Source organism: Takifugu rubripes, chromosome 3 (genome assembly GCF_901000725.2).
Source record: "Takifugu rubripes chromosome 3, fTakRub1.2, whole genome shotgun sequence".
Lineage (NCBI taxonomy): Eukaryota > Metazoa > Chordata > Actinopteri > Tetraodontiformes > Tetraodontidae > Takifugu > Takifugu rubripes.
This window is the reverse complement of record NC_042287.1, coordinates 7625420-7646061: the sequence shown is the minus strand read 5'-3', so window position 1 is coordinate 7646061 and position 20642 is coordinate 7625420. Positions and strand designations below refer to the sequence as shown.

Genomic DNA, 20642 nt, shown 5'->3' with positions numbered 1-20642 from the left:
AGTTTGTGTTTGCGTGTCGGACAGACTACAGTGCCACGTTTCTCAGGGTGTTAACGTTCACATGTCAGGCTGCGTACGCTTATTGCATGTTTGACAGTCCGCTCACAACTTCTCCTGTTAGCTAACGGCGAGCCTGAATCTCCAGAAAGAGGGTAACCTTCCTTTTCCAGGTTATAAGCTAACGGATACAAAATACTGTGGAGTCAGCTCTCCGGTAGCTCTCAAAGAGAAAAAACCCACCACTAATTCGCCAGTCTGATGGAAAGGAGCCGCTGGTTAAACTGGGACTTGGCCTGCACTAGGACATCATTTTCTGAAAGTATAACTTGGTTTTTAAGGCTTTCTTTTATAATTTCGGGGAAGTGCATATCAATTACGACGGGCAGCGAAGTTCGGGATGCCTCGTTTAAGAGACGACGGGCGGTTTTTGCACAAATGTGAATGATTTGGGGAGCGGAAATCAAAACGACGGACATTTAATTTAACCTCTTTTGGAAAGGAGCGCATCGGCCGAGGGACACAGACCAGAGTTTTTATTACTGTGATGTTTAATTTTGTCTTTGTGTACACGTGTATAGTCCTGAGTTCAGTACAGCTAAAAAAACCTATATATATATAAGCAAAAGAATCACGTAGACAAATTTGTTTGTGTCAAGAAATGAGGAGAAAGACAGTGAATTTGGTCTGAGAACTCATCATGGGAGGAAAAAAAGAGAAACCCGTGTCTATTATTGACATTAAATGCTGTATTGCAGTGACCAGCATATATATTGTGTATGTTTATGTGTTGTTGTCCTTGTAAATAACCGTACATTACTCCTATGTTTGCCCTTGAAAAACAAATTGAAAAAAAAAGAACAAAGAAAATGGAGAGAAAGTATTTTGTTATTTGTCCTTCTGGAGACACGGTGTGTACATACCTTCAGTTTACTGTACATAAGTAGGAGGGGGAAAAAAAAAACACGTGATGGCTTTGGCGTTATTTGTGTGTCATAAATAATGTGTGTGTGGCGGTTCAACGGTGGAAATCTGTTTCTGTGTTTAATAAAATGTCATTGACCATTTTTACTGCATTACCCAGAGATCTGCTGTCTCTTTTTCCTGGAGCGGCCCACGTGTGTGTGTGTGTGTGTGTGTGTGTGTGTTTTTTCATTGGCCCTCATAACTGGCTGTCCAACAGGTGTCAGCCTCGCGCCGGGCCCAGGTTAGTGCCCCCGGACCACCCATAGTCACCAGTCCTGAAAGTCACACAACGTTCTGACTGGGGGGGGGTTAATATTCTGTCTCGGATGAGGGTTTTGGTGCAGGTTTTCTTGGGGCTCCCGACTGTGTTTTTCTGTCTCTGGTTGTTCACCAAGCATTTAAAGCAGCTTGTGCACGTTAGCCAGTATCAACCAGTTTCTGAAGATTAAGTCAACGGTCTTTGTGTATGTGTGTGTGTGTGTGTGTGTGTGAGTGAGTGTGTGTGTGTGTGTGTGTAAACAGGAGCGCTGTCTTTGCACCACACGTCTGACACGGACCTCTCCACCCCAGCCCAGCCGCCCTCCCTCCCTCCGACTCAACCTGCTCCCACCCTGCCCACCAGTTGCACCAGAACCCCTCCTCCACACACACACACACACGCACACACACCTCCCTCTCCTGCTGTGTGCCAGTCCTCCTCTCTGTCGACTTCCTCAGTGCCAGACTTCCCTCTTCTCCTTCTCTGCCCTGTGGTCATCCTCACTTTCGCCCGTCCTCCCCCCAAAAAGGATCTAAACTTTTTCCCCGCTCAAACTCTTCCTGAAGGTTGCCACTGTTTTTTTGTTTTTAAAAAAAAATTATTTGTTTTTTTGGGGGGGGAGAGACGTGGAAGGGTACTTAACCCTTCACCCTCTGGCCAGCGTGCGCTCAGCGTGTGTGTGAGTGTGTGTGTGTGTGTGTGTGTGCTCTACAGCGTGTGCAAGCTCTCTGCTGTTGTGGACTCCAGACGGCCGTGAAACATCCCCGCCGCCATGAACGCTCAGCTGCTGCTCCTGTTGGCCCTGGCTGGCCCCTTCTGCGCCTTCACACGTGCAAGTAAGTGAACTTTCTGCCGTCGGCGCGGCTCTTTGTCTGCGTCTAATCCCGGCTGATGGAACAAAAACACCCTCTGGAGGCCGTTTGCTCCGGCCCGGATAAACCCCGATTATATAGCGCTCACATCAACGCATTATCTGATCTCCGTAATTTAAAACCAGTTTTTTCCCTTTGAAATGACAAATATGATCAAATATGCCGCTTTGAGCGCTTTAACCCGTACTCATCTCGCTGGACTTTTGGACAGGATGGATAATTAGCAGAATGTTGGACATTTTCGGGGGGAGGGTGTGGGGGAATCTGGCAGTGACAGTTAAAAAAGACACTTCCACATGGGGCTGAGATATGGAGGGAGGTGGCTGTAACTTACACTGTGCACATTCATCTGTAAACTAATCTGCTGTCTCCCCCTGCCTCCCTCTTTTTAGCTCTTCCTGTTTCTTTCTGCCTGTTTTCTCTTCCTTTCTGCTTCCTGCCTTCACCCCGACCGGCAGCATTTGCCCAGGGGAAGCAGGAAGGCTTGGTATTGGTAGGGGGAGGTGGGGACAAGCCGGGGGTACTGCAGGGCAGGGTAGGGCCGGGTTGCATGTGAGTATTAATAGAGAGGCTCTATATATACGAGAGGGTCATATAGACAGGAGAGGAGTGAGGGATGGAGAGAAGAGAGGGAGCACCGGGGACGAGATGTGCTCTGAGAGGCACCCCGCCCGCTGCTTACCCACGAGTCGGTAGACCATGAGGCGCCACACCCCTTGGCGTTTACCCATCTTAGGGTGGTTATCAGCCGTTTAGCACTCACTAAATGGGCGGGGAAGGGGGTCAGGGCCCACATAAAAGAGCCAAATGTATTCCCCAGATATGCAAACATGCTTATGCACGTGTTGTGCCGTTCGCCCTGTGCGACCGCTGCGTCCTCATTGTTCACAACCTCATGAGAGCCGCTGCCTGAGGGCAAGAGGGGCAGATATTGACGAGACTAAAAGAAAAAAAAAAACCTTCTACACTCAACATAAAAGACAAATTCAGGATAATCCTGCCTTTGAAAACCCTGATATTCTTCCCGGGTTTCAGTCGGAAAGAGTGGAAACAGGGTTCGCGTCACATGCCCGCCTCACAGACGGGGGTCTGTTAACTCCCATGAGCCTGTACACTTAACCGACAGACCCCGGCGTATCCTGTAAAAGCCTTCGCCGCCTCCTCCCCGGCCCTCCTCCCCCTCCGCTTTAATGAGTTTTGTCTGCCTCCCCAGCCCAATAACACCTCCGTTACATCTGGCTGCTGAAGCGAGAGGTCATTGACCTCTGTCCGGGCCCAGCACTTGAAAAACTATAACGCAGGCAGCTCTCGCAGGCGTGTTTGGACAAGCTGAGACTTTAAATGCTTTGGTAAAATACTGTATTTAAGGAGACAGTTATATAATTCACTGGACAAAAAAGGTCTGTGTTGGGAGATTAACCGGGCCACTAAAGCGCAATCAAATTAGGATTCGCTCATCGGGTGTGAATTCCAGATTATTTAGAATGATTTGAGTTGAACCTCAAATGAAAATAGAAGTTTCTCCATTTGTACATATACTCAGAAATACATTAACGTCCACACAGCACCTGCGTGGGTTCAAGTTGAGAAAGTGGAGCTGCTGATACAGAAACACCCCCTCGCCTCCGACAGGGTGATTTATGTTGTATTTAAAGGCTAAGAGAAAGTGTTATGAACGGATTCCACAACATGATCTGTTTATGTAGGTTTTTTCCACAGTGATCTCACCTTATGCCCCCCCACATACACACACACACACACACACACACACACACACACAAACACACACAGTGATAAAGCTCATGTGGGACCTGCTGCATGATTCGGAAAACAGTCCCAGCCTTCCCTCTGTTGCATCTGTGATAAGCCCAGCTGGGAATATTCCACTCCCGACTGGCTCCTCTCTAAAGTCTTCCTTGGGTGCAGCTCATGGCACACCCCAGTATCTCAGAGTGGGAGTGTGGGGAAAGTATCGCGGCATGGCATCTCACCACAGCGCGGGGAGGGGTGGGGGAGGGGGAGGGGAGGATCTGGGGGCATTTCGCTCCTCTGGTGCAGCAGGAACATTCCTGGACTCTCCAGGTGGACAGCTCACACTCCCTCACACCCTTTTCCTCCCACACTGCCGTGTGAATTACCAGTTCTGTTACACAAGCACACACACACACACACACACACACACACACACACACACACACACACATTTGCTGCATATAGTTCTGTTCATCCCAGCAGCTCAGTGCCAGGCAGGTACTGGAGGGACTGGGACGTGGGCGGGGCTTAACTGTGTGTTTTTTTTATTTTTTCAATTAAAAATGGAAACAAAAGGGGCAACGATGCATTTGTACAGTATTGTCGGTTTATTTTCCCATCTTCCTGTTACAGATTTGCCACGTTCCTGATCCCCTTTTATTGCTTTAAATACAGTTGCAGCCCTGTCGCATCCTGCTACAGACACAATGACTCACTGGCTTTCTGCTACCGTTTGTTTATCGTGCGGATGATTTCAGGGTGTTTCATGATAGGGAACATGTGGTCAAACTGATGTAATCGTGGGGGAAACGATCTGGGTGGATTGCAGAGAACTTTGGAATAATAAGGACAGCGCCACAGTTACATAAACGTCTCTCAGTCTGGGAGCAGGGAAATGAAACAGGCCTCTTCCAAGTTGGCCGAGGTCGGCGACGGGTTTGAGCGGAGGACACACGAGAAGCACGAGTGCCGCGTGCTGACCCGGAGAGAAGCTCTGGTTTTGGAAGAGGGCCTCATCAGCAGAGGAGATCCTGTTCTCCAGCTGACCTTTGTGGGTTTATTTACACGCATGTGGCGCTCAAAAGGACCTGCTGCAGAAAAATTCAAATTTGGGATCAGACGATGTGAAATCCATAAATTGTGTCCACTGTCTCTGCAGCGAGAAACTCATTTTGGGGGCGTGGCGGCGGCGGGGAGAGGAGTACAGATGTGAGAGGGATTAAACAAAACCAAAAAAGAGGATGTGGAGAGCAACGGTCCTGCTCCGCTGTATTTAGGATGTGAGCGCAGTGGGGAGGGGGCTAATTGTGGGAACGGGTCACATATTGAAGCAGTTGTTAAGAGGGGAGATTACAAATAGCGCAGCATTCATCATCCCTCACAGGCCTTCCAAACAAACGGTCCGAGTCACCGTCACCCCTCTGCCACGAGTGGGAACAAATGTTACGGTATATTTGTCCAACCTGCTAATGAATAGGGTAGTTAAGAGGGGGCTGCACAGGTCGTAAAACACAGCTTTATTTTTACCTCAGTTACGCATTTTCAATAATCTCAAGTATTTAGAACAATTGGACAAAACAGAGACGGGGAGGGCGCGACGTCAGCGGCTAAGTTTAGAGACATTATGTTGACTCTAGAGCAGGAATGCTCCCAGGGGCAGGATTAATGAGTCTTTTTCAGGACCAAATTTCTCCTGATTTAACTGGAGACAGCAATTTCATGGCCACATTGCAGATGGCAGGTCCCAAAATCTGAAGCAGCCACGTCCAGCCTTCAGTTGTGGCTGCTGGGACGGCAAATGGGACTTAGTTATTGGAGGGGAATGATTAGAATCAAGGCTTCGTCGCAGTCCAAACCATGATGAAAGAGTGTTCTTCTTTACAGGGCTGCCACGCTCAAACCTCCATTTTATTGCGAGCAAAGAGGACTTCAAAGCTCTGAGTATTAATTGATATCCCTCGTTACGAATGCTGGACAGTTACCGAGCAGCTGGTACGACTGGTCCACCTTTTTCTTTCCACGCTCTCGCCGCCTGCTGCAGGAAATGAGCCATTATTTCGGCACGCCAGCACAGCAGCGCAGATTCTCACAGACAGGACAGTGGGGGAAGTTGTCCGTCTAATGATGAAGTCATGGGGTGTGGCAGTGATGATGTCATGGTGCCCGTGCGCTGGTGATTATGAAGAGTTGAAGAACGAAGAGTAGAAGTGTTTGTTCTGCTGTGCAAATATGACAGTGGATCTAATAATCACGTCGATTCATTGTGGTTACTTCAATACTTGAACAAAGTTGGAACGCAACACGTTTTGCCCCCCACCAGACATGCTAGCAGCTGGGCTACTGTTCAAAGAAAACAGGTAGCGTGACCGGAAAGTCTCTGGTTGTAAAGGAAGCCTAAACAAGAAGATCTTATCTAAATTCTGCCTCTCCGATGCTAAAATAAATTGGACAGGCAAGCGTATTCAATCCAAAACACGTTAGCATGTGAGACAGGAAATGCACAATGACAGGAAGTAGAGAAACAATACAGGAAGTAGCATAAAAATGTGGGCAAAACAGCAAGCAAACACCCATCCATCCACTAGTGTCTTAGATTGTACTCATGTTGGTGAGCTAAGGTTTGATTTCTGTCCCTAGGCCCAACACTAATCCTGACAAACACCGATTCTTCAGTCATCCAGCCCGCCACCTTTTACAACTCAGCACCCCCCAAAAGCAATTTTGTCATCACCGGCCCTCCTCCCACGGTGCCAGATGTGCTCGTCCTTGAAATAACCGCAGCACCAGCCACAGCCGAGGTCCCCCCTGAAATAACCGCAGCACCAGCCACAGCCGAGGTCCCCCCTGAAATAACCGCAGCACCAGCCACAGCCGAGGTCCCCCCTGAAATAACCGCAGCACCAGCCACAGCCGAGGTCCCCCCTGAAATAACCGCAGCACCAGCCACAGCCGAGGACCCCCCTGAAATAACCGCAGCACCAGCCACAGCCGAGGTCCCCCCTGAAATAACCGCAGCACCAGCCACATCCGAGGTCCCCCAGAAAGTGACCATGGAAGCAACGCCAGAGGTGGACCTGAATGACACCATGGTCACCAGCAAGCAGACGGAAGTACCCGGACAGCTGCTCAGCACCCACGCTGCCACGGCGGAGACTGCAGCTCCGACCAAAGAGGCGGAGGTGGTCCAGACATCAGGGACGGCAGCTGCCACGACCGAGTCCATTGGCTTTCAAAAACAGACAGGTGAGGAGCGTGCACGGCATGCATGCATGCACGGGGTCAAAACAGCAAGTGACTGTGATAGTTATCAGCAGTCGTCGGAATAACGGACCAACTCTTATTTTCGGTTTCTTTGGCCTCTCTCCTACAGAAGGACTGACTTCCGGTCAGGCGGCCGGCATCGTCATTGGCGTCTTATTAGCGGTGGCCTTTGTCATCGCCGTGGCGATCTTCGTGGCGAGGAGGATGGGCAAATACTCGTGAGTACCTTGGTCTGTGAGGAAGCAGACGGTGTTACTAATGCCATGTGGTGAGTCACCTGTTCTGGCATTTCTGTGGCTGCGCTGGGAGACGGCGAGTGCACGTAGACTTTTACACGAGATGCACGAACACGAGCAGTGACGTAAGCACTCAGAGAGGAGGGAGATAAAGACGCCCCTGTGGAGCCGCTGCGTTTGGCCCTGAAATTAGTTCATTTAGGGACTGGCTGTCTGAACCTGATGCTGGAGTCCAGAGATGATAAAGCTGTCCTCTTAGTTTCATCTCGTCTTTTTTCGGCATCAGAAGACTAAAAACCACCAGAAGGGAAGCGTCTTGTCCTTTTAACCTGTCCTGGCAGGGCGTCATCAGCTCTTTCTCCCGTTGGTTAAAGTCTTTATAGATATTCCACTGTGATCAGCAGTGCAGTGGTGGCCACTATGGGATGTTATGGAAGGCAGTGATGCAGCTTATGTTTCCACTGTGGCTGCCTCAGTCCGCTGGACCCCCACACTCCAGTTATGGCACAGATATCGTCATGCGATTATCTGCTTGCATTAACCTGCCGACCTTCTCTTTCTGTAACCACACAGCCCTTGAAGAAGCAGCAGAACCATCCAGAGTTCTGAACTACTGAGCTGTGACGTCATTTCCGAGCTTCAAGCCGAGCAGGACGGCGGAGTTACATCCAACCTGGACTATTGACAAAATAAGACTTTGGGGGGGACGGGGGGTGTCTTTTGTGTGTTGATGTATGTACTGCATGTGTGCAGAACAGGAGGGCAAATGCCCTCGCCGCCCCCAACCCCCAACCCCCCCACCCCCCAACCCCCAGGCCCACTCCCACCCTCAAAATAGAGGAGGGCCTGACATGTTTTGCGAATAGATTGATTTATATTTGCATGAACCTTAAAGCATCTGAAATTTAACCCATAGAGAAAGAACGTATATAGAACCCAAGGGGACTACACGCAGTAGCATAATGCTAATAACACTTTCATACCTTGCAGTTGCGTAGGCTAGCGATCGACGCTGAATACCATCAGAGTACAGGCAGCCACCGGGTCATTGCCGAGGCAAACGGACATTTTGAGCAGCCCCGGGCCCCACGTCACATCCAGGCGTTGTCCAACTGTTGAAGCACCGTGTGCAGAAGTTGTTTCAACACGTGTGCCGTGGACTAGCACGGGGCTGACAGAAAGCAAAGGCACCCCCTTTTGGAAGAGTTAACACCACATTCTGCCCACTTTGACACTGCCGTATAAAAAGCTAATACATATCTGTGAAATTTAGCAGAAGGGTTTGTGCCACTGTCTCTGGTATTCCTGTTTAGTTAGGAGCATTTTAACATTTACACCGCGTTATTATTGACTTATTAACCACCACCCATTCCAAAAAAAAGGCCCAAAACAGAACAGCTTTGCTGGCTTGCTATCCATAACACACGCACACATACACAGGCACACCCACACAGCTAGTTGATATTAACCACAGCGATAGCGTTGTTTTGACAGCGGAGTCATAGCACATTCTGCTGATAGATAGATTACCAGAACAGCGATAGTGTGGATGATGTTAGATAGCTGCGCTTAGTTTCAGGGCACGGCAACGGCGTCCATATTTTTTTCCGGTTGTCAGTGTTCCTCGGCTTATCTTTGCTCTTTAAATGTGCGCGGGAGGAGTGCACTGTAAAAATAAAATCATTCATCCAGCTTAAGTCCCCAGGTTTCTGTGAAATTTCACCCTTTTTTTGGGGGGGGGTGTGTGAAAAAAGGACAACTTGAAGTAGGTTTTTGACTTATTCGAGGCATTGTGACTCTTTTTCTCCCTGAGTGGAACCAGTGAGTTTGTTTTTACAGTGAGAATTAATGACCCCCCCCCGCTGGCTGTCGACTCTGCAGATATTTGCAACGACGCGTTTTGTTTCCACCTTTCTGCTTTGCCACACATCATGAATAAGTTCTAGTTGTTCTGTCTCATTTGTCTGTAATTTAAATGCAGTGGTTTTGTTCGTACCGTTTCAATAAAAAAGGCAGAAACTCTCCACCAAATTTCAACGGGCCGCTCTTCTTCTTTGAAAAGTGAAGTGGTTTTACGAAACGGCTTCGCTCTTCCGTTAGCCGCTTCCCGAGGGTGTTCCACTCACATGATTTGGCAGCGTCCATCCACTTGACTCTGATTGGCCCATTCATGAAATGCTTCAAAAATGTAAGAAGGAAAACAAGCCCCCTGTTTCAGCACCAAATATGGCGCAACACAGCCTGGGACCGTTGAGTCCGTTGGGCCCTCTGACAGTTAGGTGTGTTTGCTTTATGTCACAGAGTGCTTGTTTTTGTTCCTGCGACGCCGAAACCAGGAACTCCTGAAGAAAACTGCAAGCCGCACAGAGATGCTCTGTAGCTGACTTCCTCTCCTCCGTGTGGTTTTAGGCAGCGGCCCAATGCCCACCTCCCCGGCTTCATAACTGTTTAGCTCTCTCGCTCACCTCCCACCGCTGGGAACAATGGAGTCTATTGAGAGAGGCAGATGGCGGGGCCACGGCATCGGCTGTGGAGCGGCTCACCGTCGGTGCTCCGGGGAAGGGGGGAATGCTGGGAAGCATCGTTGGGTGGACTCACTTCCTGGGTGGGCTCAGCATCGATCATTTATGTAGGAATGAAACTGTAAACAAGGCCCGAGTCCCCCTCGTGACAGTCATCCAGCAGAAATCTCCTAGCAACGTGGAGACCCTAAAAAAAGCCTGCGATTTAGTCTCGTATTTAATTACCTGCCTCTAAATACTGCAGACATAAATACGGCTGTGTGGACGCCCTCGTGTGTCCTGTATATATGAGGGTACTTATTAAAACGTGCTGCTCCCCCCTCCTCCCAACACGCAGGTCGGGAAAATATACAGGAATGCTTAAATATGAAAGAAATTTCACAACAAAACACAAAGCAGAGAACTAAATGTCCGACATCGAAGCACTTCAGGTTCTCACTGGAACTGGGAGAAAACTTTCACAGGTAAATCAATCAGTTACTGGCCCATGTAAGTAAAATTCATCAGCGACTGCGATCTAAGTTGCAAATGGACCCCCATCAATATTTGTACGAAGGTTTTACTGACCTAGAGTGGCTGAGATTATGATACACTAACGTCTCTGTGAAAACACCCCTCATTTTGGACTAGACCATAAAAGAACAGTGTTACAGCAAATAGATGCCGTTGGCCGTGTTTTGAATCATTTTTCAAAGCCAAGTTCCCCTTTAGATCTCCATCCTGTGAAATAAATAGCACCACTAAATATTGATCACATCGGCAGTTAGCTGGCGTAAGCTCGTCATGTTAGAAACAGTTTTAAAACAAAAGCTCTCTTGTTGGAAGCGGAAACATGACAGGGTGACGACCGGAATGGAAACAGAAGTGTTTTTGAACGGACTGGAATGAGAACACACATGTCGGCATGTTCGTGCTCACGATGTGCTGACGTCCTCCGTGGCTGGAGCTGCTCGGCGTGCCACATGTCTGGTTGCCACAGGTCTGATGTCGTGACATAAATGACAGCTGATTGGACAGCTGATGGAGGCCAGAGCGCAGAGGTGGGGGAATGAGGGATGGGATACAGTTGGATGACAGGCAGCTGGCGCGTGTGTGTGTGTGTGTGTGTGTTTGAATGGCAGAGGCTGGAAAGCAGTGAAAGATGTGATTTAGTTGTGAATGTCGAATTGAATGTGCTTGGATAATCTCCAAGCAGTAATTAATTTTGACCTTCAGTCCTATAAAGACTCTTCAGGCATACTCGACATACCTGGATCACAAATCTATGTACAAAAAGCTGCCGTTAAAAGCTGCAAAAATTATCTCTTGCTTTCTTTTTCAAGCATCAGCAGATATTTGGTGCCTGTTCAAATACCGCAGGCTGGATAATGAGATAAGAACAAGGTCTCCTCTTTGGCACCATCAGACGATTTTAGAAGTGCTTTAATGATGTGTCTGTGTATCAGAACATGGTGACATCAGCAACTGCTTATATTTTGATTTATATATCTGATTAATCTCAAGCCACGTGTTTATATGCCGAGCTGCAATCAAAGACAAGCTGGAGCCTTTGGTAGAGGAAGGGCAACTCTGGATTATGATACCACCACCATTCCCCCAGAAAAGGTAAACCATGTTGAAAACATCAATAATAACATCAACTACAATTAAAATGATTAAGATGTCTGGTTTTTGTCCATTCATTGCACAACACCATATATGAGCCTACAAATGGTGGTTTAATTTTTAAAAAAACAATCACAAAAAACGGCCAAACTTCATGAAAATTTTCCGAATTATTATTTGGTGTCTCATTTATTTGCGTTACTGCCCCCTCTACAGGCAAAATGCGTGTAGTGCAAGAACCCAACTTGCTATTATAATTATATGTTTTTAAAAATCTTAATTTCTGAAAACCTTGTTGTTGTTTTTTTAATTTGCATTAAAAATACAAATTTAAACTGGAACAATTCAGTCTTCCGTGAGATTAAGGTTAAAAAATATTGAAATATAACTTTTACTGTGACAAAGACCGACCAGCTTTTGTAATTTAGACTCACTGGTAAACTCTTAGCTGCAAACAAAAAGAGAAAGAGAGAAGATTATATCGGTGTGTTATAATTAAAATATCAGGTTATTAGATACTAATGCTTGGAGCTCTTCAGAGGGAGCCAACAGCAGCAGAGATGTTTTTTTCCTTCCTGTATTCAACAAACCTTTTCCTGATTGGTCAAAATTAGACAGTCGGATTATCTGACCAATCAGCTCGCTGGACTCTCAGTGGCGCATTAGGGAAGAAAACACCGACTGCAACCTGCAGAAGAGGAACATTTCACAGCGATGTTGTTCTGGAAGTAGAAGCACGAACTATAAAATATATCAAAGTTTTGATAACACGGCTGATATAAACACTGTATCAAAATATAGTCAGGACTTGTCCGCTAGCAATGTAGCTAGCTGCATTTTGTCAATGCTTCACTGGCAATAACAGCTTTCCCCCCGTTTGGTAAGTGAAGTCTTGTCCTTTTAGCTAACCTCTTGTTGGATTTTAATTTACAAGAATCTTCGTTGTGTCTATAACAGCGGTATTCCGGGGAGACTAGGTGACATTTCAAGTGACCAGCTAGCTGCCACCTCCGTAGCAAAACAGTGAAGTGACGACGTGTAGTGTGAGCAGCTAGCAATGGTGCAAGGACGGAGGAGCGTCAATCAGGTGAAACAGATGCGTGAGCGCATTCAGCGCTAATCTACACTTGCAAGAATAAAAAATATGCACGCAGTCCTGTAGTTTTTGCCAATCCAATGTCTAAACCAGCTAATTAATCATTATCGACGATAATTTTGCGAACCTAGCCCAATTACTTAAGTATTTTATGTCGGGCCTTTACCTTCTTCTCATGATTCCTGCTTTCTTTGAGCTGTTTACAGACATTTAAAGTTGATGTGTGTTAAATGCATCTGATGTTTTGCTAATTCTTTAGGCTTTTTAGTCTGTAAGCAGCTTATTTATACATTTTTTTAATATAGTTGCGTCCCTAATATCATTTGCCATGTTAAATGGTTTTTTTTCTTTATTCAGAAAAAAGAAGAAGCTGTGATGTAGCATAGTCCCTTCCCTTGTTTTATATATGTACTTATATATTTCAAATATTAAACTCTGGCATTCACGGATGTAATTTTTCATCATTATTGTAGAGATTCGGGTTCATTTCATGGTGCTGCTGATTCTCTGTGTGGCTATGTTTCCTAAAGGAGATTCTTTTTTTCAATCTCTAGAGATGTCAAAAGTCACCTGTGTGAACTGATATAACAAGATCCAGCCTCTGCACCTGATGGAGGATTCACCTCTGTTATACATCTCTGACGTGAAGGAAAATGAGAAGATGGAGGAGGAGGAGGAGGACATCCCTCAGGAGGAGACCGATGTTTCCTCAGACGTGAATATAGCACACAAATCGGATCTTCATCAACATCCCGGTCAGGATATTGGGAAGGACGGGATCTCTTTCTCATGTCAGCACTGTGAAAGACATTTCTGCAGCATACAAGCCTTGGAAAGACATATGGACATTCACATGACACATGCCTATGAGACCAATAACAAAATCATCTCTTTGGTTTCAAATCTAGATCAGCTGCAACATGAAAAGACAGAACTGGATTCTGAAGGCTTGGATATGCTGCCTCATTCTTCACTCCTCATTCGCTCCAACACTCCAACCTCGTCGACTGGAGACTCCATCGAACAGCCGGACAAACGCAGGGTATCAGACGGTCAGCATGCCTGCAGCTACTGTGAGAAAGTGTTCAGCACACATACCAGCAGGCAGCGGCACGAGCACAGGGTCCACGAGCAGAACTCGCAAGTGGCTGCGGTGAAACCGCAGCTGCACCCGGAAAAGCACCTTGAGAAGGTAACCTGTGATTCCTCGCTCTCGAATCAAGACAAAACGGAGCCTGGCGATAGGACAGAACCTGCTGCGGGTCAGGACAACGAAGATTCCGCCGAGCGATATATGCTGGATGTGTCGAGCAACGCCTCGGAGAACCTCAGCTTTTATATCGATGGAAAAATAGTGTCAACAAGTACGGTCGCTAGCTGTGAATCCACCGAGGGTCATTCTGTGTCCCCCACTTTATTGAGACTGGATTCTCTGATTCTAGATCCCAGCAAAGAGTTACCTGGTCAAACCCTGACCAAGAGAAGAACAGCGACACCACCACTTTTACCGCAAATCAAAACGGAACTGGAGTCTGAGGTGGTTGTCTCCTCATCGTCCTCATCGATTGTGACTTCTTTAATAGAAACGATTCTCCCGCAGAGAGCAGAATCTACCGTTGCCCACAAGGAGCGGACGGTGTTCCTGTCCCCCAAGCTGAAGCAGCTCCTGGAGAAAGAGGATGGTCTCAAACCTACACTCGCACTCATCGCAGATGGGCAGAATTCCTGCACTCCCGTTTCTCTCTCTGTCCTTCCTGCTGGAACAGGGAGGTTTAAAAGAAGGACCGGATCCCCGCTGAGCTCCCCAACAAACCCGACGACAAACAAGGAAGCGGAGGTGGCGGACTGCGAGCTCGTAAGTGCAGACCAGGTGGAAGTCCAGTGCAGTTCGTCACCTGTGCACCAGCCGGCCGGTGAACCCGATGACACGTCTCTGTCCGAGGCACAAAGGAATGACGTTCAGGCCGACAGCTGGCCCCTCGTGACGGGCGGTAATCCCTGCAACCAACAACCCCTGGATCTCTCTAACACCATCAAGAAGACGGGAGACGATGCTGTGCTGGATTTGAGTCTGCAAAAAAAGATCCTGGGTGAAGGTGAGGGTACGTCAAATTTAGCGTCACTGGCGGCGTTGAATGAAGAGGCCTCCAAGGTTTGCACCAGTCAGAGCACCTTAATGGATATCAGAGAGGACAATCCCATAGTAACAGACTTCACCATAGTTACAGCCCCGGATCTGATCGCCCCGGTGGATCCTGTTGTTGAAGGACTTGTTTACGGACTCACCCTGCCCTCCAACTCCCTGACTCCGTCACCCGCCTCTCTCACCCCTGTTGCGCTGCAGCCAGCTTCGCCGTGCACGATCGCCTTTGCGGCGCCAGCTTCCCACGCCATACTCCCCACCGCTCCTTCATTGCTCACAGTTTTGGCTCCCCCACCCCTGACCAACCCCTCAGGCCACTCGGTCCAAGTCCTGGCTCCCAACATATCGCCCGAGGGTTTGGTAATCTGCACGGAGAACCCCTTAAATGCTGCCGAATGTAATTTAACCACTGCGTTCGCAGCTAATTCCAGTCTCGTGGCCCTCTCCCAGCCTCTGGACCCGGCACTAAATCTACCCAGCCACGTCTTCCTCACTGATCAGATAACCCTCAATCCACCTTTGGTTGAATCCACCCCTGTGTCTGAGGTGACGCTGACGCCCGCGGTGACCTTAAACGACCCGCTCATTAACTCTTACAACATTAGCAACACGGTGTTGATCGAATGCACAATAGCCCTGGAGCCCCCGCGGAGCGTGGCCCCTGCCGTCAGCACGCTGCAGGAGCACGCGTCAGATCCTGCAGCCCCTGCAGAGGTGGGGTTAATCAAACGGAACAACAGATGGCATCAGCGCCGGGTCTTCAGGCCGCGGACCCCGCTGACCCTGCAGAACCAGAGACTCCAGTTTCTGATAATGCTGCTGCAGCTGAGTCGGAGCCCGTCGTTGATCCGCAACCACCTACGCTCATAAAAGAGGAAGTTGCTGATTGTGACATTCCTTCACCCAAAACAACCAGCTTCCCTTCACCCGCGACAGCAGAAGAAGACGCCTCCCCAGGCAGCACCGGGGCTGATGCACAGGTGCAGACCTTCACCAAGAATTTCATCTGCAACGTGTGCGAGAAACTCTATCATTCAATGAAGGAGCTCAGCGACCACGTCGGCGCCCACGCGGACGACTGGCCCTACAAGTGCGAGTTCTGCGTGCTGCTCTTCGGGAAACCGTCTGACCTGCTGGACCACCGCTCGAGCCTCCACGGCGTCGGAAAGACTTACGCGTGCAGCGTGTGCACGAAGGAGTTTGTTTACCTTTGCAACCTGAAACGGCACCAGGAGGAACTGCACCCGGGTCAACAGTGCACATACGCCGAGGAAGAAAAGGGCAAACTCCGACCTCAAAACTACAACAACTCGGCGAGAGTCGGCGCAGAGCCTCCGGCGCCGGACGCTCGGGGGGAAACTAAGAAAGCGGCGAAAACGGAGGAAGGAGGAGAAGCTGTGGCCGCTGAAGAGTTCTTCACAACAGTAAAAATCAAGGCTTCAGACGGAGACGAGCTCAAAGGGAGCGACGTCCGCCTTGGCATTAACCAGCATTACCCCAGCTTCAAGCCCCCTCCCTTCCCTTACCACAACAGGTCCCCTGCCAGCTCGGTGACGTCAGCCACCAACTTCACCACCCACAACATCCCACAAACCTTCAGCACGGCTATCCGCTGCACCAAGTGCGGCAAAAGCTTTGACAACATGCCGGAGCTGCACAAGCACATCCTGGCGTGTGCAACCGCCAGTGACAAAAAGAGGTACACGCCAAAGAAGAACCCCATCCCGCTGCGCCATTTCGCAAAAACGCAGCACGGCGTCTTGTCCGCCACGAATTCTGCTCACGGGCTGAACGACTCCAACAGGAGCGACCACCCAACCAGGTCGAAACCCACCCAGGACTCTGCGGTGAAGCTGAGGTTAAAGGTCCTCGGGAAGAGGAAGAAGAAGCTGGTCCAAAGGGTGATGCCGCAGAGGAACAAGTCGGACCATAACTCCAACAGAACGGCGCCTGCGCAGGTGCACGACAAGCAGGAGGTGTTTGTCTGCCCCCACTGCAGCCGGGAGTTCACCATGCGCCGCAGCAGAACCAAACACATGGCCGTCTGCCCCAGGAAACTGAGCGAGGTGAAGAAACGGAAAGAAGGAGGGATCTCCGTGACCAAGGAAAATGACGAGAAGCTCCGCATAGTTGGTGAAGACAAACTGCAGGCGTCGCCGCAGCACAAGACGAGACTCCAGACGGCCGGACTGGGGAAGAGAGCCGCCATCCTGCCAGTGCAGACCGTCTTCACAAGCAAAAGGAGTAAAATAATCATAAAGGAGAGCATGCAGCCCAAAGCGGAGGCTCCCTCTCTGAACGAACTCCCCATGGTTCGCACTTTCAACCCCGCCATGCGTCAGTACAGCAGGGTGCAGCCCAACGTCAAAGGGATCCCCATCAAAATCACCATCGTGAAACCTCAGCAGAGCGCGCCGCCGGAGGGGGAGCTGTCGTCCACGCAGAGCCAGGAAAAAGCAGCCAGCCGCTCTGAGCAGAGCCCCTCTCCCTGAAGGCCGCGCAACAGGTCCTTTATCACACTTAGCTTCCTAAAAATAACAAATAATTCATCATAATTATTAATAAAGTAACTCAAAGGAGACCGGTAACGCGTTGCTCCAGTGTTAGCGACTGCAGTATCCAGATTAGTCACTTTTTAATATTCAGGGTCCGAAATTTGTTGCTTTCAGATACCTGCTGGGTGGAACTTCAAAGCGGCACTGAAGGGAACCTCTGAACTGACTCTCAACCCTCAAACTGGCTGTACAGCGGATGAGTGAGCACGCGAGGCCCCCGCCGTGAGTGGACGCGTTCCGCTGGATATTTGAAGGCCTTTGTAGTGGCTCGGAGCGCCGCGATTCCTCACTTCATTTCACAACCTTTCTGTCAGCCGCACGCTTCTGCACTTTGAAGTGAAGCTGCAGCTCTGCATTGTAAATTGGAGAGGAAGCGAGGCGGTTCGAGTGTGTGTGTGTGTGTGTGTGTGTGTGTGGGGGGGGGGGGGGTTACATTTGTCATTACAGGGGCTGCAGGTGGCAATCATTAGCATGCTTTTTTGCACTTTTGCTAGTCTGTTGTAGGTGGCTTTTTAGTTGTGTACCACTGCATGTTGCAGGCTGTTTTGACAGCCTCGTTAGTGTTTTCGTTGCAGTTGGATTATGTCGGTGGGAGCAGACCTGAGTACCGAATCTGACCTGATTGAACAAAAATCTGAGCAACAAAAGAAGTGTCTCATTTGGGTGAAAATACAGGAATCACAATGTGCACAGGGTAAAAGGCAGAATGTTGAGAGTGTTTAGGGAGGTCATGATTAACCTAAATGGATGTATAACATGTAGCCTTTAAGAGTCTGGTTGGCTCTATTTAAGGTGGTGTTTGTGTGGAGGGTTGAAGAATTGGCGTTAAATGTATAATAACATGAATGAATGAATGAATGCGGCACACAAGTAGTGAAGAAAAGAAGTAATTTCTAACGTGGAATTTATTGTGAGGAGCCAGAGGGATGATTCCCGCCAAAATAAAGGCCTAGAGGAAAAAGTGCTCCGTGTGCACTGCAGGCTGAAGGTCAATGTTAATGAAGTTTTCAGTAGCCTGACTGCAAGTTTGTGTTATAGGCTTTATTTTATTTTGCCAAAATACACTTTATAAATCTGATTTTGTTAAAAAAAAATTAATATTAACATCAGTGTCTGTCATATCTAATGTATAAACCCACATTTTTGATTGAATGCCTTGAGAATCTGATTTTTTTTTTGTATGAACTAGTTTGATAAAGTAAAGCAGGGTAGATATTTAATTCATCTGAGTTATGATAATCTGGGTATGCTGGTCTAATAAATAATCTATATTTAAGAGTCAGAAATAGAACTCAAACATCCACCTTGTCAGCCGTTGCTGGCTGAGTTAGTGCTGGATGGTGTGTACAGGAAGGCTGTCGTTCAACTGTGAAAAGTGCTTGTAGCATTGAAGTGTCAATGTAGCCGTGCATATTTATTAATAATTTAAAATCATGTGATGGTTCTCTGAACAGTTCTGTTTTGATTTGCACTAAAGATTTTTCAACAAATGGAGAATGTGAAAATGTGTTAAACTTCGTTAATAAAGAAATGCAGATAATCTTGGTTTTGACTGTGTCTGGATGATTTCACTGAGCTCAAACACGCAGGGTCACGATTGACCGAAGGATTAAAAGGGGAGTGTATATATATATATATATATATATATATATATATATATATACCGTATATATTTATACTATATATGTTGATGTATTGTCTTTTCGGAAAAGCGCCCAGCTGGGGGCGCACTTTCCCCACTTAAACCAGCGGGAAAATTCTGGTGAAAGTGCTGCATCTCTCCTGCTGAAGCTGCTGTGACTGCAGTTTTAAAATCATATTCTAATTCATTCCCTAAATGCTAAAATAAAGATCCTATTTTTACATCGTAGAAGGAACAAGTCACATTTCAGCATTCACAGTAGAATATGCACTCATTTCTTCCCCCCAACATTCTACGATAAACCATGGCTACTTTTGATTTTAACCTTCATCTTCGCATCCATTGTGCTAATTTCTGGAAAATGATTTTCTCACATAGTTGCAGTTTATGGATAAATAAATACACTTACATAAAAGTGATGAAACGGTGTTCTGGACCTTTAATGAATTGCGTCACATTGTAATTAAAAACACGATTTCTTTGAACCACAGTCCTAATTAACTTGAATAAACTGGCTGCAGGGCTTTTTAAAACCATTTGTAAAATAAAACTGTAAAGACTATAGTCATATATCCATGTATGTACTGTACATTCATCCTTTCTCGCCCCCCCATCCCCCTTTCCCTTTGATCCAATAGAATCTTTGAACGGACCAAAGCAGCAGCGGGAGCATGGATGTGTGCATGTATGGAGTCGTCCTCCACTGTGTGGCTCTGCTCCCACCTGCAGTCAAAGGCGTCTTCTTTCAACAGATCCCTCCAACTCTGAGCGATGCAGAGTCAGAGAGGCTGAGGAGCCGCTGCTGCTGCTGGGATCCTGCTGTGATGGAGGAGGGGGCTGCTGGGAGGTACAAAGCCAAGAATGTCTTTTTATAAACCTGGATCTCTTGCATCAGAAATGATCCGTCTCCTAAATAAGGTCTGTTATTGTCAGCAAACTCTAACTCAAACGGATTGCACCGCATCCGCAAAAATGAACCCTCGGAGACACACACGTACACAGCTTTTTACATCTTTCTGAGGACTCTTGATGACATAATGCATTCCCCAGCCTCACCCCCCACATCTACCTGCCAAAATCTGACCTAACCCAACTCTGACCTCAAATCTTAGTCCTCACACAGCCTTCTAGGGCCAAAATGTCCTCACTTTACTAGTGAAATGCTTGTCCTGGTGCTGGTGTCCTGGTGACCTTTTCAGCATGTAGAACAACACACAGACACTTTAAATCAGTAGTGATAAAGAAGATCGACGAAACTCCAGAAAATAATAATCTGCAAGGCTGAAATGACACAAATGCTCCTCCAAATAGTTCAGACTGCAGATCATTAATATTAAACATGTTTACCAGACATGTTCTGTCTGTGAGGGAGTCTACTGTCACAGCACCCTGCTGAAGAAAGTCCTGCTCTGAGTTACTCACCTTTATATCATTTCTAGACAGTGTACAAGCAGTAGCAGAGAAAATACTTTACTGCTGGTGTCAACACACACACACACACACACACACACCCATTAATTTAATAATAACAGAGGTGAGGTGTGAAGACGACAGGCGCCGCTGAGGTCAGGACATTTCTGTTGTTCTTTGTCCTCCCCAGAGAACCTTGACGGGCTACAACACTCAAGAATTCCAGTAGCTGCCGCCTAGATCAGTATGTGAATGCTGTTGGAATTGCCATCATGCTCTCCTGTTATGGTGCAGCCACCCCTGCCCCAAAGCCGCTGCCCTGGCAG

The 20642-nt window shown here is 47.9% G+C and overlaps 2 protein-coding genes across 3 annotated transcripts; both read left to right on the top strand.

Moving 5' to 3' along the window:
* Positions 1–1624: 1624 nt before the first annotated feature.
* pdpn (podoplanin) lies at positions 1625–9374 on the top strand. 2 transcript variants are annotated; one of them, XM_011602379.2, is made up of 5 exons: positions 1625–2058; positions 6484–6617; positions 6657–7089; positions 7217–7325; positions 7917–9374. In XM_011602379.2, exons 1-5 carry the CDS (start codon positions 1995–1997, stop codon positions 7921–7923), a joined length of 747 nt encoding a protein of 248 aa, XP_011600681.2. In that variant the 5' UTR covers positions 1625–1994; the 3' UTR covers positions 7924–9374. The 2 variants fall into 2 exon arrangements, with proteins under 2 accessions (XP_011600681.2, XP_011600679.2); XM_011602377.2 differs by having other exon boundaries at positions 1628–2058; positions 6484–7089.
* A 2734-nt stretch (positions 9375–12108) lies between these two features.
* Positions 12109–18804, top strand: LOC101063273 (PR domain zinc finger protein 2-like). The gene is given in 5 exon segments (XM_003963253.3): positions 12109–12350; positions 12428–12557; positions 13121–15447; positions 15450–17215; positions 17379–18804. Coding segments are annotated over 2 exon segments (3972 nt in total). The 5' UTR covers positions 12109–12350; positions 12428–12557; positions 13121–13227; the 3' UTR covers positions 17202–17215; positions 17379–18804.
* Positions 18805–20642: the final 1838 nt, after the last annotated feature.